The sequence below is a fragment of the Chenopodium quinoa genome, unplaced genomic scaffold (assembly GCF_001683475.1).
Source record: "Chenopodium quinoa cultivar QQ74 unplaced genomic scaffold, ASM168347v1, whole genome shotgun sequence".
NCBI classification, from domain to species: domain Eukaryota; kingdom Viridiplantae; phylum Streptophyta; class Magnoliopsida; order Caryophyllales; family Amaranthaceae; genus Chenopodium; species Chenopodium quinoa.
The window spans coordinates 795,297-809,008 of NW_018742577.1; the positions used below are offsets into that span (position 1 = coordinate 795,297).

At 43.9% G+C, this 13,712-nt stretch overlaps 1 protein-coding gene across 1 annotated transcript; it reads right to left on the reverse strand.

Annotated features, from left to right (window-relative positions):
- Positions 1–2,031: 2,031 nt before the first annotated feature.
- LOC110720674 lies at positions 2,032–3,881 on the reverse strand. The gene is made up of 3 exons (XM_021899728.1): positions 3,598–3,881; positions 2,820–2,912; positions 2,032–2,335 (listed from the first exon to the last, which is right to left on the reverse strand). Exons 1-3 carry the CDS (start codon positions 3,879–3,881, stop codon positions 2,032–2,034), a joined length of 681 nt encoding a protein of 226 aa, XP_021755420.1.
- Between the last annotated feature and the right edge of the window lie 9,831 nt (positions 3,882–13,712).

A 13,712-nucleotide genomic window follows, 5' to 3' on the forward strand; every position in this document is an offset into this window, starting at 1 on the left:
TGGTTACAGAGTTCTAATAATAATTTTATCACAAATTCTCACTAGTAATCTACATACCGAGAAGATTTAAATCAATAAAGTTCGAATTAATACACTATAGGACCTATTTTAGGCTAGATGAAAAATGCACTCGTTTAAACAGCACACATACTTTTTTAAATATTTACAAATATATGTGATTATTTTGATTGCTTACACAAAGTATAATGGACCATCAGTATCTTCAAAAGTTTGTATTAATGACAAGTTACAATCATAGTCAATTTATAATAATTTGAAGTTGATATTCCGGTGCACAATAACTTATTGTGCACCCAACAATCTAGTATATCAATTGAAATGTGATTATATCATCCATAAACTGATTATGTAAATGTATCATTCAAAAAGTGAATTTATCTTTAAAAAAAGTATCAAACAGTAAGTTTATCATTCGAAAGATAATTATATCATCCAAAAGATGATTATATCATCTAATTAAATTGTTTAAAATACAACTATATCATCTAAAATATGACTCACAACAAGATAATTATATCATTTAAAAAAGTGATTATATCATTCAGAATGTATCTATATTATTTGAGAGTATCAAATATTATTTACTGTAGACCGGGTCCATGCAAAACTTGCTAATTTTTACAAAATGTAGTTTGTGACTCACATGCATGAGTGCTTTTTTTTTTTTCTAATTACTTCCTCTGTTTCATTTTTTTGATAAATTTCTTCCTCCGTTTAGATGCATTATGTTGACGTATATGTGATACTATTCATATACTAATTTAGGCCATATTTCATCAATAATACATATGAAAATGTATATAATTATTTTAATTATTGAGTTTTCACTATGTAAATTCAAAATGTAATTTTTTTAATATTTTTTTATTACAGCATAATTATATATATGGGCTAATGTATATAATTATTTTTATTATTGAAGCAGGAGAAGTATTATTTATCATCTATAAAGATCAAAGTAGGGGCCTTGCTCGCCCCCCATTTGCATTAAAAAAAAATGTAACAATGAACAAACTGAATTATGTTAATAAAAAAAAAAAAAAAATTCAAATTGTAGATAGAAAATGAAGAGTGTATTAATTAATGGATTTCAGAATAATACTTAAAAGTTTGTATGTTGCGTGGAAATAATAACTATGTTACGGAGTAATTTTTCTTGGTGTAGAAAGAGCGATTATGGGTAAGTAAAATAGGCGGAATTTGACATAGATAATAGGTACCACCTTCAATGCTTTAATTAACTAAATTAATTGATATTTACGTTATTGTGTTTATTTTAACTATTATTGTTCGGAATAAAATCTGTTTTCGGTTTTTTGGTTTAAAAAGAGCAATTATGGGTAAGTAAAATAGGCGGAATTTGACATAGATATTGGGTACCACCTTCAATACTTTAATTAACTAAACTAATTGACATTTACGTTATTGTGTTTATTTTAACTATTATTGTTAGGAATAGTACAATCTGTTTTCAGTTTTTTGTGGTTGAAAATTGTATAGGTTGACGAGTTATTTGCACATGTTTAAACTCCAAATTAAACTTGTTTAAAGGGTTATTATCAAAAGTGCACGATTAATTTAGAATCACTTTCTAATAACATTGATAAGGATGGCTGAATTGTCAACAAGAATTGCTTTCAAAAAACATCAAAAATAAAATGACATAAATCAATTTTCCTTGGACATTGATGTCAACAATTGTTTCATTCAGGTAATTTATAAATTTAGAGAAAAAAAAATAAAAAAATAAAAAAAAATCGAAAGTTATTCAACATTCCTCAAAAGACCCTTGTGTTGTACCACTTGACAATTACAACGGTTGTAAAATATTTTCTTTGGATCTATGAATCTTTGATGATGGTTTACATGCACTAAAAAAAAAAAAAATTATTTGGAACAAAGCTCAACAATTTAAAGTTTAAAACCAAGCTAAGTAAAGTACAACATTCATTCTTTTTAATCTTGCTCAAACTTTTATAGAAATTGTACGACCAATGAAGTTGAATTGGTTTACTCCCACATAGGCGAAAGATTCATCTCCCCAAAAGGGATGTCTTGCAGTTGCAACGCACCATCCATATCATATAATTGCTCATAACCCGCCATCAAATCGCACCCGTCTATGTTCACAGATGAACTAGCCATATAATTTGCACTCATGAACAAACTTGAAGAGAACACCACATCTTGTTGTTGATTGACATCACCAATAATCGCGTTGCTTACTACTGGTGGGTTAGGGTTGTTCATCGAATCAACAAGGCATGGGGGAGGATTATTAGTAGTCTTACACGGAGAAAGTGCCTTAGATGACCTATTTGAAGAAGATGGCAAAATTAGGGCAGATGGTTTATTAAGGTTTTGTTTAGGGATTTGGGTAGGGTTTTCGGACTCAAAGCTTATAAGGTTGTTACAATCTTTTTCAAAAGGATCCAATACGTGTATTTGAGGGACAATATTACTATGTAAGAGTGGGTTGCAAGTATGATGAGCGTAATAAATGATCCTATATTTTGTAGGGCTGCCTGATATCTTTTGGACATGTTTTGTTGCTTGACAATTTTGATCATCTCTGTATCCGCATCTATAATATTCCCTATATTTATAAACCAAATGTAAAAAATTAATCATTGATTTGCAACACCAATTTCATACTTCATCTGTTCACTTTTTACTTACAACAATTTGACCAAAAAGATCTCACAGTGTAGTCAAAGTGTTGCAATTAAAAGTGAATGAGGGAATTGAAATATAATTTAAATTAGTTTGTATTTAACAAATAAGACTAATGTATATACCTAGGGTGCTTTGTGTTGAGGATCGGCTTTTCACCATATTTTCTCCATGCGTAGCCATCAGGCTCAAGATTAGAGGTTTCAATCATCCTTGACCTGTTAAATGATATAAGATTTTAATTAAGGTGTCGTTATCGTAATAAGATTTAATTTTTCATCTTATGTTTACTGATTAGCTTCTTATTATAACATAGTGTACATTCAAGAAAATTAAACATCAATCCGATGACTGTATCATACTGTGAACTTGAAAAAAGACCTTTTGCTAATATTACAATTATAATCACAATTTCGACAAACATATTGGATCTTTCGACTTCACAACTTAATTATCTATCTAACAAGCCGGCCTTATCGATCCAAATTTGAGTCTCGATTTTAATAACTTTGATGCATGTAAACATTAGTTCGAAAACTAGACCTTCGAATTCCCAAAGGACATTGATTTTATCAAGCTCGCATTCAACGAAAGATTTTGGATTTGTTTCAAATCATGTATACTCCTTCTTTATAAAATTATAAAATCAACCCTATATATATTTCTGCTGTTGTTATTATGTTCACCACCCACCCCCCAAAAGGCATGTTTTTCCACATTAACATTAACTAATTTATAATAGACTACTGTATATATCACTAACTAACAATAAACATGAAAATTTTTCGGTAAATATATATATATGAAAAATGAAAACAGACAACTCTCCTCACAAGTGGGACTAAACGTAGAGCAAAACATCTATACTGAAACAGAGAAGAAAGAAAAAAAAAAAAAACGCACCTGCTTTTTTGACCAATTTTTGATTTTTGACTAATTGAAGGTTTTGAAGATTGGGATAATTGCTTTAAGATGGAAATGGAAGTGTCAAACGAATTGATAATGGTGGCATAATGACTTTCCAAAAATGGCAAGATCTTGTCATTTTCGGAGCTTTGATTTTGGTAATCTCTATTACTACTTGCATTACCACATTCTAATTCGGGTGGAAAAAGTAGTAATGATCGTAGTTGACTAGTTGCTTCCCAACCCTTTTTCAACTCTTCTTCTAATACCTTCATATCCATTTTTGTTCTCAATCTTACTTCTTCTAATTATTTTTATTTCTATTTTTGTTGTTTTTGATAAGAACTTGTTTCGGATGAAAACAATCGAATCTCGGAAGATCCTTTTATCTTGAGGGAACTTGGTCTCGGTCCGAACAACGCAGGAGCCGAGGGTTTCCTGCACAACAAATACACGTAAACTAGCCTCGGGGGGACGCCGAGGAAGGCCCCTCCGATGCTTAAGTCAGTATATTAGAGAGAGAAAGCTGTGCAAGAGTTTAGTTGCTTGAGGCTTTATTGTCTTACCAAGAATTGACCAAATTGTTGGCTTTTATACCTTGGCTAATGAAGGAGGCGGATTGGGCCCGGAAGTCAGTTGGGCTGGGCCAAGCTGATTGGGCCGTTGACTGACCTTGACATGGCTTTGAGGATGTTTGATTTTTGACTTTAGCACATTTGGAGAGTTGAACCTTAACCTTGGGCTTTTAATTGGATCATTCAGTGACCAGGCCCAATTGGACTAAATTGGACCCAAACAACTTGCCCCCCAGACCCGATTTGGAAGGATGACGGGTCGGGTTTGATTTAATCAGAAAAGGAGGGAAGTGAATGATTTGTTAATCCAAAAATGTGAATTTAAACCGTAATTAACCCATGATTAATGAGATAACAACAGTTAATGTGGATAATTGCGGAAGTTGGACGGGTAGTGGGCGACTTAACTGCAAGGTCGTGTGTTTAACGGTTACTTAGTGGGGTGCTTGAGAGAAATTGAAACGCAGACTCCTTGAATTCCCATTTCTGGAGATATAAATAGAGGCGCGTCTTCTCTCCCCACTCATTCATCAACACAAACCCAGAATTCTCAAGAACGCTCAAGAGCCCGCATCAAAACTTCGCAAATTCCCCGAGCATTAAGCTTAGAAGCTGAGACTTGTCACTACCAATTCGTAAATCGGCGACTTTTGCTTCAGATCAAGGTAAATTCCTTTGATTTTATTTCATTTTTCTTCGACTTTGCACTCTTTCCCCTTTTTCGACTTTTTCCTTCGAAATTCGTCAATGGTGAGGGGAGTTAGAGGTGGAGCCCGTGCTCCAAGGAGAGCAAGGCTAATCCCCGATCCCAGGGACAGGATTGGGACCTGGAATGGACGAAGGACAGAGTCTGACCCTGCTGAAGGGGTTAGGGCGACTCCCATTTCTTCGGCTCCTCCTCAGAGGGCTGAGGGGGTGAGCGCTTCAGGACGGGATGATGAAGTTCCCGCTGTCCTTTGGGATATCCTCCCAGGGTTTTCAGAGTGGGAGGATGCCGAAGTCGCTTCGGCCATGATAAAGAACCGCCCCTACTCATGGTGGGTAGAGAACGCCGATCAATATCGATTTGCCGAGCAAATTGAGTTGCACTACGGCATTTTTGAAGCTGATGGATATTGGTGCCGAATGCCCTCAGCATCCGATAGAATCCATCGTCCACCCCCGGGGTATGTGGGGGTGTACACGAGACAGCTTCAGTATGGGCTGAGGTTCCCTTTGGACGTTTTCGTCCGAGACTTGCTGATCCATTACAACATTTCCCTGTGCCAGCTGACCCCCACCAGCATCCGAAGGGTAATGACGTACTTATGGGTCTGCAAGTTCTTCAGATACGTGCCGAACCTGCACTGCTTCAGAAAGCTCCATCGGCTAGTGCCAAATATTCAGAGTGGGCACGGAAGCCATGGTTCTGGGTGGTATCGGATTGAGTCCCGGCCCCAATACTTGACCATGTGGCCAAATGACTCTTCAGACAAGGACTGGAGAGGTCAATGGATTTGGGTTAGGGCACCCACGGAGCCGAGCCACCCTTACGTTTTCAGCGCTCCCCGGTATCTTGCCGAGCCGGATCCTGATATGGGAAGTTTAGGTCCTCCCGAAGATAGCGGGCCAGACCCGAACCTTAATCAGCAGAACATCTTCGGCAAGCTGCCGAACCGGGGAGGCAGCGGCCGAATGCAGCATATCCCGGAGACTTGGCTCCCCGATACGCACTATGTTTTCCAAGAGAATATGCTGGCAGCTGTCGGCCTCAGCCGAAAGTTTAGGGATGGTAATCTTCTTCGGCTGGGGCCGAGGCCTTTTAATTATCTCTTTTCTTCTTTCATTTTGCTTTCTTGTGATGTGCCGAACTAACTGAATTGACTTCTCCCCTTTTCTTTTTCAGAACGGGACGAGACCAACGTCGGCATTGATTACGCTCGCCTTGGCGTCAACCGAGAACGAGTCGTAACTGATCGGGCTCCCCCTATCACTGAACCAAGGCGCCGAAAGGTTCACCTAGACTCTTCCCACTTCCAAATTGAGGCTGTTGCTCTGTATCAGAGGCAGAAGCCTTGGTGGAAGAAGAGAGATCCCTTGTTTCAGCTGCTGGAAGAAGAAGCTGAAGCTGCCCGTACAGCCGAAGAGGTTGCACGGGTTATTGAAGCTTGTGAAGGTGGAGAAGGGTCCTCTAGAGTTGCTGAAGAAGCTGCGGCTAGGGCAGCTGAAGAAGACGAGGCTTTGCTGAAGACCTCGGTGAGCCTTTAGACTTAACTTTGTCTTTCTTCTTTTTTTTTTTTTTTTTTTACTCACACTCATCTTCCCCCCTGTCTGTTACAGTCTGAAGAGAGTAACAGACACAGAGAAGGCAAAGCTCCTGTTCGTCCCGAAGATCAAATACAAGAGTCTTCAGACTCAGATATGGACGAGCAGCCCCTTCTGAAAAGGCGCCGAAGGATGGCCATCATCGGCCCTCATGACTTTCAGCAGAGGCCGATGACCATCGGCGTCGCAATAAGGGAACCTGAGGAAGGCAATGGATCGCCGAGGGTTCCCCAGCCAACACCCCAATCTCCTCAAAAGACCCCTCCGCCACCTCCTGAGATGGAGGTGGATCAGAGGACTCCCGAACCTAAGGGAGGGGTCCAAGAAGAAATCAAGGAGAGTGCTGCTGAGCACGGAAATAAAGATGCCGTGATGTCAAGTGCTGAAGGCTTCACGGCAGATATCGCAAGAGAGGTTGAGGCTTTCGTCCTCACCCCTGAAGAAGAGGAGGTCATAGTACTTGACTCCTCTGAGAAGGACGATGCTGAGACAACCAAAGCTAATCAAGCTCCATCGTCGTCCTTCCCTTCTTTCCAGACTCTGCATTCTGGAGAAATGGGTTTCTCGGCCCCCCGAATTCCAATCCCAGATCACATCTGGGACCTCATATGGGGTCAAAACCGAGAAGGAGCTGCAGCCTACTTCGGCAATTTTGCTGGCATGTCCGAAGTAGACAGGGCAAGGATCTGGTCGCTGAAGGCCACTGCTGGGATGGGCGAATCCAGTAGATCAGTTCCTGACCCAGCCAGGTCTAACCAACTGCTGATGATGCAGGTAATTTTCCTTCATTTCCTCCGAAATTCAGCTCTATTTTTTTCTTATTACTTATTTTTTTTGTCTTCCTGTTTTCAGTTCGTGCACAATCAGACTCTCACTGTAGAGCTGATTGATACCCTACAAGATAGGGTAGACGCTGCTGTGCACGAAAGGAAGGTGGCTGAAGAGGAAGTTAAGCTTGCTAAGCTGAAGCAAGCAGCAGCTGAAGAGAAGCAGCAGGAGGTTGAGGAGTACGGTAAAAAAGCTGCCGAAGCTCTGAAAACCTTCTGCGATGCTATGGAGATGGAGGTTTTTCCCCCACTGATGGAAGGGGAAAAATTCCTCCAGGAGCATATGGGAGTGGACGTCTCCAAATTCAAGGCTGCTATTGAGAGCCGAATTCAAGAAGGAACTGCTGCACAAGCTGAAGTGCAGCAGCGTCTAGAGGCTCTTGAAGCCAGCCGAATGGCTGCTGAAGAGTTGCTCTTGGCCAAAGACGTCCAACTCTCAGAGGCTGCTGCTGCTGCTGAAGCTCAAAGAGCTAAATTCCAAGAGGCTGAGGATCAACTGCTGATCCAGAAAGTTGAAGTGGCCCAAGCTCAGACAAAGGCTTTCCAAATTCAGCAAGAGCTGAATGAGCTGAAGGGGTCCTCCTCCAAAGTCGCTGAACAGCTGAAGAAATCCAAGGAGGACTTGGAGGAGACCCAGAAGAAGCTGGCTGATGCTGAGGCTTTACTCAAAGTCCGTGTTTACACCCAAGAGGAATATGAGATGGGTTTCAGAAACGGATTCCGAGTATGCCGAAGACTCTGCCTTCATGCTGAGCCGAAGCTGGACTGGTCTAAATGTGCTGAGTGGGCCCAGAATCCCGAAGACCCTCACATGAAGTATGCAACTCCAGCTGAAGCTGAAATTCTTAAGGCTGAGGAAGCCGAAGAGGAAGCTGAAAGACTGGAGTTGGAAGCTGAGCAGAGGGAAAGGGAGGCTCGGCAAAGTGCAAAGCCCGCCTCTTCTGCTGCTGGGGCTGAGGCCACCAGGGGACTCAACGCTGATCAGTCTGATCCTCCGGCTGAAGCATAGGAACTCGGGCAGTCGTCTTCAGAATCTTGCGGTTCATCATGCGCTCAACTTTAGACTTGCCGCTTTCTGAATTTTTGCCTTTTGTTTTTTTTTTGCTTCAGCTTGCCTTATCGTACAACAGCTTATTATATTTTTATTTTGCCTGTACGTATTTCGGCAGCTGTTACTTTCCGCTTGTGGGCGGCTGCCGACTATTTTTGTAATTCAACATTTTTATTTCAAAGAAGTTCACTTTCTCAGCTTTCTTGTGTATTTTTTTTTTCTTCGCTTTACCAGTCTTCGCACTTTACTGCTTTCTTTGAATGATCTTTCAAATATTTGCTAAGTGCAGAACTTCGGCTAGCGAGAATCATTTCTGCTGAGACTTCTTTTTGCCGTTTGTACTCGGATGTTTTCAACTTGTGAAAAAACTGACATAAGTATCAAACTTCGGCTGAGCTGAAGGGTATTAGATCAGTTGTGCCATTTCTCTATTTCCCTCTGCCCCCCAGAAATCTGAAGATGAGGTCTTCTGAATTCTGGAATGGCTGATAATTTTTCTCGGCTAAGCCGAGGATCTTTGAACACTTTGCTTTATTTTCTACATCTGTTTTTAAAGTACTGATTTCCCACCTGAGAGTTTTCACTCTAGAGATGGTACTCTTGTGACACTTTCTTCAATTCATCCAAGGGAACAACTATCCGAAACACCATGCCGGGGAAGCAGTTTATCTGAAGTGCGAGGCATCATCATGCAATACTTCAGAGTTGCAACTACCACCCGGAACTGATTCATCCGAAGTACAAGGCATCACTATGCAATACTTCGGGGCTTTATCAGTTCCTATTTTTTAGGCTATGTTTCGGATAAGTCTATGGCCTTTTTGCCCAAAGGAACAGATTCTCCGAAGTACAAGGCATCACTATGCAATACTTCGGGCTTGTATCCTTTTTTGGCAGGTTTTACGGCTTGCCGAGGTACAAGGCATCATTATGCAATACCCCGGACAGCGCCGAATGAAACCTTGAATTTTTGAAAAACCGTAGAAAGCATAAAGACTTAAAGAATACACGCAATCTGAATGAATACTGGCTCGATGGCCTTTTTGTAAACAAAATCAGTGTACTTACATAGATTGTACTATCCGAAGGATTTACACATAGTATTTTTTGAGCACATCGGCATTCCAATGGTTTTTCAGCTCGGTGCCATCCATTTGTTTGAGTCTGAAGGTACCGGGCTGAAGCTCTTGATAAATTTCATAAGGTCCCTCCCAAGATGCTGAGAGTTTGCCATGAATGCGACTTTTTTGAACAGCTGCAGCATTCCTCAAAACTAAATCCCCAACTCTGAGAGGTCGTTGATAGACTCTTCGGTTGTAGGACTTGCTCATTCTGAGCTTGTGTGCAGCCATCCTTTCTCGGGCTAGATCTCTAATCTCGTCAAGGAAGTCGAGGGACTCTTTCATGAGCTGCTCATTTTCCTCGGCTGAGAAGAGATTCACTCGTAGGCTTTCTGAGCCCACTTCCACTGGAAGCACTGCTTCGGATCCATACACCAGCTGAAAAGGTGAATGCCCCGTTGCCTCCTTCTCGGTTGTCCGGAGTGACCAGAGGGTTCCCGGAAGTTCCTCTACCCACTTGGACTTTTGATCCTCTACTCTTTTTCTGAGAGCGTTAAGGATCTGTTTATTTGCGGCTTCGGCTTGGCCATTACTCTGAGGGTGGCAAACCGCGGAGTAAGCCAATTTTATCCCGAATTGATCAGTGTATCGGCGCAAGGGCAGGTTGTCAAACTGTCTGCCGTGGTCGAACACAAAAACTTTTGGGATGCCGAACCGAGTTATTATGTTCTGCCAGATGAACTGTCTGACAGTTTGCTCAGATATGCTTGAAGCAGCTTCCGCTTCAATCCATTTGCTGAAATAGTCGATTCCGACTATCAGCCACTTTCTTTTGTATGGGGCCTCGGGAAAGGGTCCCAGAATATCCAACCCCCATTGTGCAAATGGAAGAGGATTAAGAATTGGCTGGAGATCTAGGCATGGCCGATGGATTACCGGTGCAAATTTTTGGCATTTCTCGCATTTACTGACCATGTTCTTTGCATCCGAGATCATTGTAGGCCAAAAATACCCTGCCCTGAGAGCTTTGTGGGCTAAGGTTCTCCCTCCTATGTGGTTTCCGCAGATGCCGAGGTGAATCTCTCGGAGAATATAGTCGGCATCCGTTGGACCCACGCATTTCAATAATGGAGCGGAGAAGGATTTTCTGAGGAGTTGGCCGCCGAAGACGAGGAATCGTGAACTGATCCGCTTTATCTTGGAGGCCGAATTCCTATCCTCGGGGAGCTCGTCCCTGAGTTTATAAGCCAGGATGTCATCCATCCAGCTCGGCTCGAGTGCAGCGCAGCAGATTGATATTGCTTCGGCTACACTCTTTTCTCGGCGCACCTCCACATAGACAGAACGGCTTAACTCAGTCAGAGTTGAGCTTGCAAGTTTGGAGAGTGCGTCCGCTTGAGCATTTTGACCCCTTGGGATCAGCTCTACTTCGAAAGATCTCAGCTTCGCAATTGTCGATTTGATCCTTGTGAGGTAAGCTGCCATTGAAGGCTCTTTAGCCTCATACTCCCCCCGGATCTGATTGGCGACCAGCTGAGAATCTGTCTTGAGGTAGACATGCTCGGCTTCCAACGATATGCACAGGTCTAAGCCAGCAATGGCTGCTTCATATTCGGCCTCGTTGTTAGAGGCTTTGAATGAAAATTTTAGTGCATACTCGAAGGTTTTGCCTTCGGGAGAGGTGATGACGACCCCTGCCCCCGAACCGTTCACGGTGGAGGACCCATCCGTGAAGACGGTCCAGATTTTCCTCCTTGCATCCAGAGTCTCCTGATAGGAGCACTCGGCCAAGAAGTCTGCCAAGGCTTGCGCCTTGATGGCTGTTCTCGGCTGATAACCGATACTGAACTCGGTGAGCTCGAAAGCCCACTTTGCTAGTCTACCGGATTTTTCAACCTTGCCGAGGACTTTCTCTAACGGCTGATCAGTTAGAACCGCTATTTGATGAGAATCAAAGTAGGGTCGCAACTTCCGAGCAGCCACCACCACTGCATAAGCCACTTTTTCTAACAATGGGTAGCGCGTCTCGGCATCCGTCAGGGTGTGGCTGACGAAATAGATCGGCTGTTGAACTTTTTCTTCTTCCCTTAGCAGCACCGCGCTTACCGTGGCTGGACTGACCGCCACGTATAAGTATAGGATGTCTCCTACGACTGGCCTTGCCAGTGTTGGGAGTTGAGCCAGGTGTTCACGGAGCTGCTGAAAGGCTGACTTTTGTTCGTCTCCCCATTCAATGCCTTTTGAATTTTGGAGCTTCAGCGCCTTGAAGAAAGGGAGCCCTTTGTCTGAGGCTCGTGAGATGAACCTGGACAAGGCAGCCATTCTCCCGGCTAGACGCTGAATATCCCTTTTTGTCTTCGGCTCGGGGAGGTCTAAAGCAGCTTGTACTTTGGCGGGGTTTGCATCAATCCCCCTCTTGCTGACCATGAAGCCGAGGAACTTGCCTGACTTCACGCCGAAGACACATTTCTTCGGATTCAGCTTCATTTTGTATTTTCTGAGGGTGGCGAAGGTTTCGGCTAGGTCCGTGACATGATCTTTTTCTTTTATGCTTTTGACGATTGAGTCGTCAACATAAACCTCCATGTTTCGGCCTTTTTGCTCGGCGAAAACCTGATCAACCAACCTCTGATATGTTGCCCCCGCATTTTTCAATCCGAAGGGCATCATTCTGTAATTGTACAACCCGGAACTTGTTATGAACGCTGTTTTAGCTCGGTCCTCGGGGTGCATGAAGATCTGATGGTATCCCGAGAATGCGTCCATGAAACTGAGCAGAGCATGCCCGCTTGTCGAGTCGACCAGTTGGTCGATCCTCGGCAGCGGATAGGAGTCCTTGGGACATGCCCTATTCAGGTCCGTGAAGTCAACGCACATCCTCCAGTTACCATTTGCCTTCTGAACCATTACAACATTGGCCAGCCACTCCGGATACTGACAGGGTTCAATGAACCCAGCATCTAGGAGCTTATCGACCTCAGCTGCGATGTTCTGGTTCTTTTCGGCGGAGTAGTTCCGCTTTTTCTGCTTAACGGGTCGACTGGAGGGGTCGACATTAAGCCTATGGGAGACGAAGTCCGGATCAATCCCGGGCATTTCTGCGGCTGAGAAGGCGAACACGTCTCCACTGGCCCGTAGGAGTTGGACGAGTGCCGCACGGGTGTTTGGCTCCAGTGACGACCCGATGCTAACACATCTGTTCGGATCTCCTACGGTCAGTTCTATTGACTCGGTCAGGTCATCCGTCTCCATGCTCTTAGAGTTGGATTCCTCGAATTCCGGCCTGCTATCAATATTAGCAGACTTTCCTGACCGCGGCTGGCCATCAGAGTCGTTCGGCTCTGAGGCGGAGTCAGCCTTTTGGCCCCCATCAGATTTCTCGTTGTCTGGGGCTTCATTAGCCGAAACGTCTGAGCCTCTCGGCTTTTTGGCGTTTCGGTCCCGGTGCTTTTCCTCCCCATCGCCACGGTCGCCTCGGCGAGACGTGGATGGCTTGAGGTGATTGCATCGGCGGGCTTCTTCTTGACTGCCCTTTATTTTCTCGGAGCGTCCCTCGTCTGAAACGTATATCATGATTTGATGATACGTGGAGACGACTCCTTGAATGCCGTGAATGAGGGGTCTCCCCATGATCACGTTGTATGCAGATGGAGCATCTACGACCAAAAATTCGGCCATGATATTCCTAGCTGCTCGGCCTTCGCCGATGGTGACAGGAAGTGTAATCTTCCCGTCAGGATACGAGGAAGAGCCGTTGAATCCAGACACCGGGTAGGGTGCGGGGGCCAGGTGCTCGGCTCCCATCCTCAGCTGGTCGAACGCTCCTCGGAAGAGGATGTTCGCCCCGCTACCGCCGTCGACGAGGGTCCGCCAGACGTTGCGGTTGGCGATGCCCAGAATGATTACTAGTGGGTCATCGTGGGGGTATACCACCCCCTCACAGTCTTCGGCTGTGAACAGGATGTTCGGCGCCGGTGACTGGGACTGCCGAAGCTCAGCCTGATGAATCTGATGGGTTAGACCCCTCAGTTGGCGTTTGGCTGTGCCTCGCGAGATTCCCCCGGAAATAACTAGGATGTCGAGGGACTCCTTGCCCTGAGGTCCCTTATCCTTCTTCCGAGCGAAGTTGAGGTCCTGCCGAGAATCTTTTTCAGCTTTTTTCTCCTCGCGCCTGTCCGCGAGGTATTGGCTCAGGTACCCCTTGCGGACCAGATCCTCAATCTGGTCCTTCAGCTGGACGCAGTCCTCGGTGCGATGTCCGGGTGAGTCATGGAACTCGCACCACTGGTCCTTT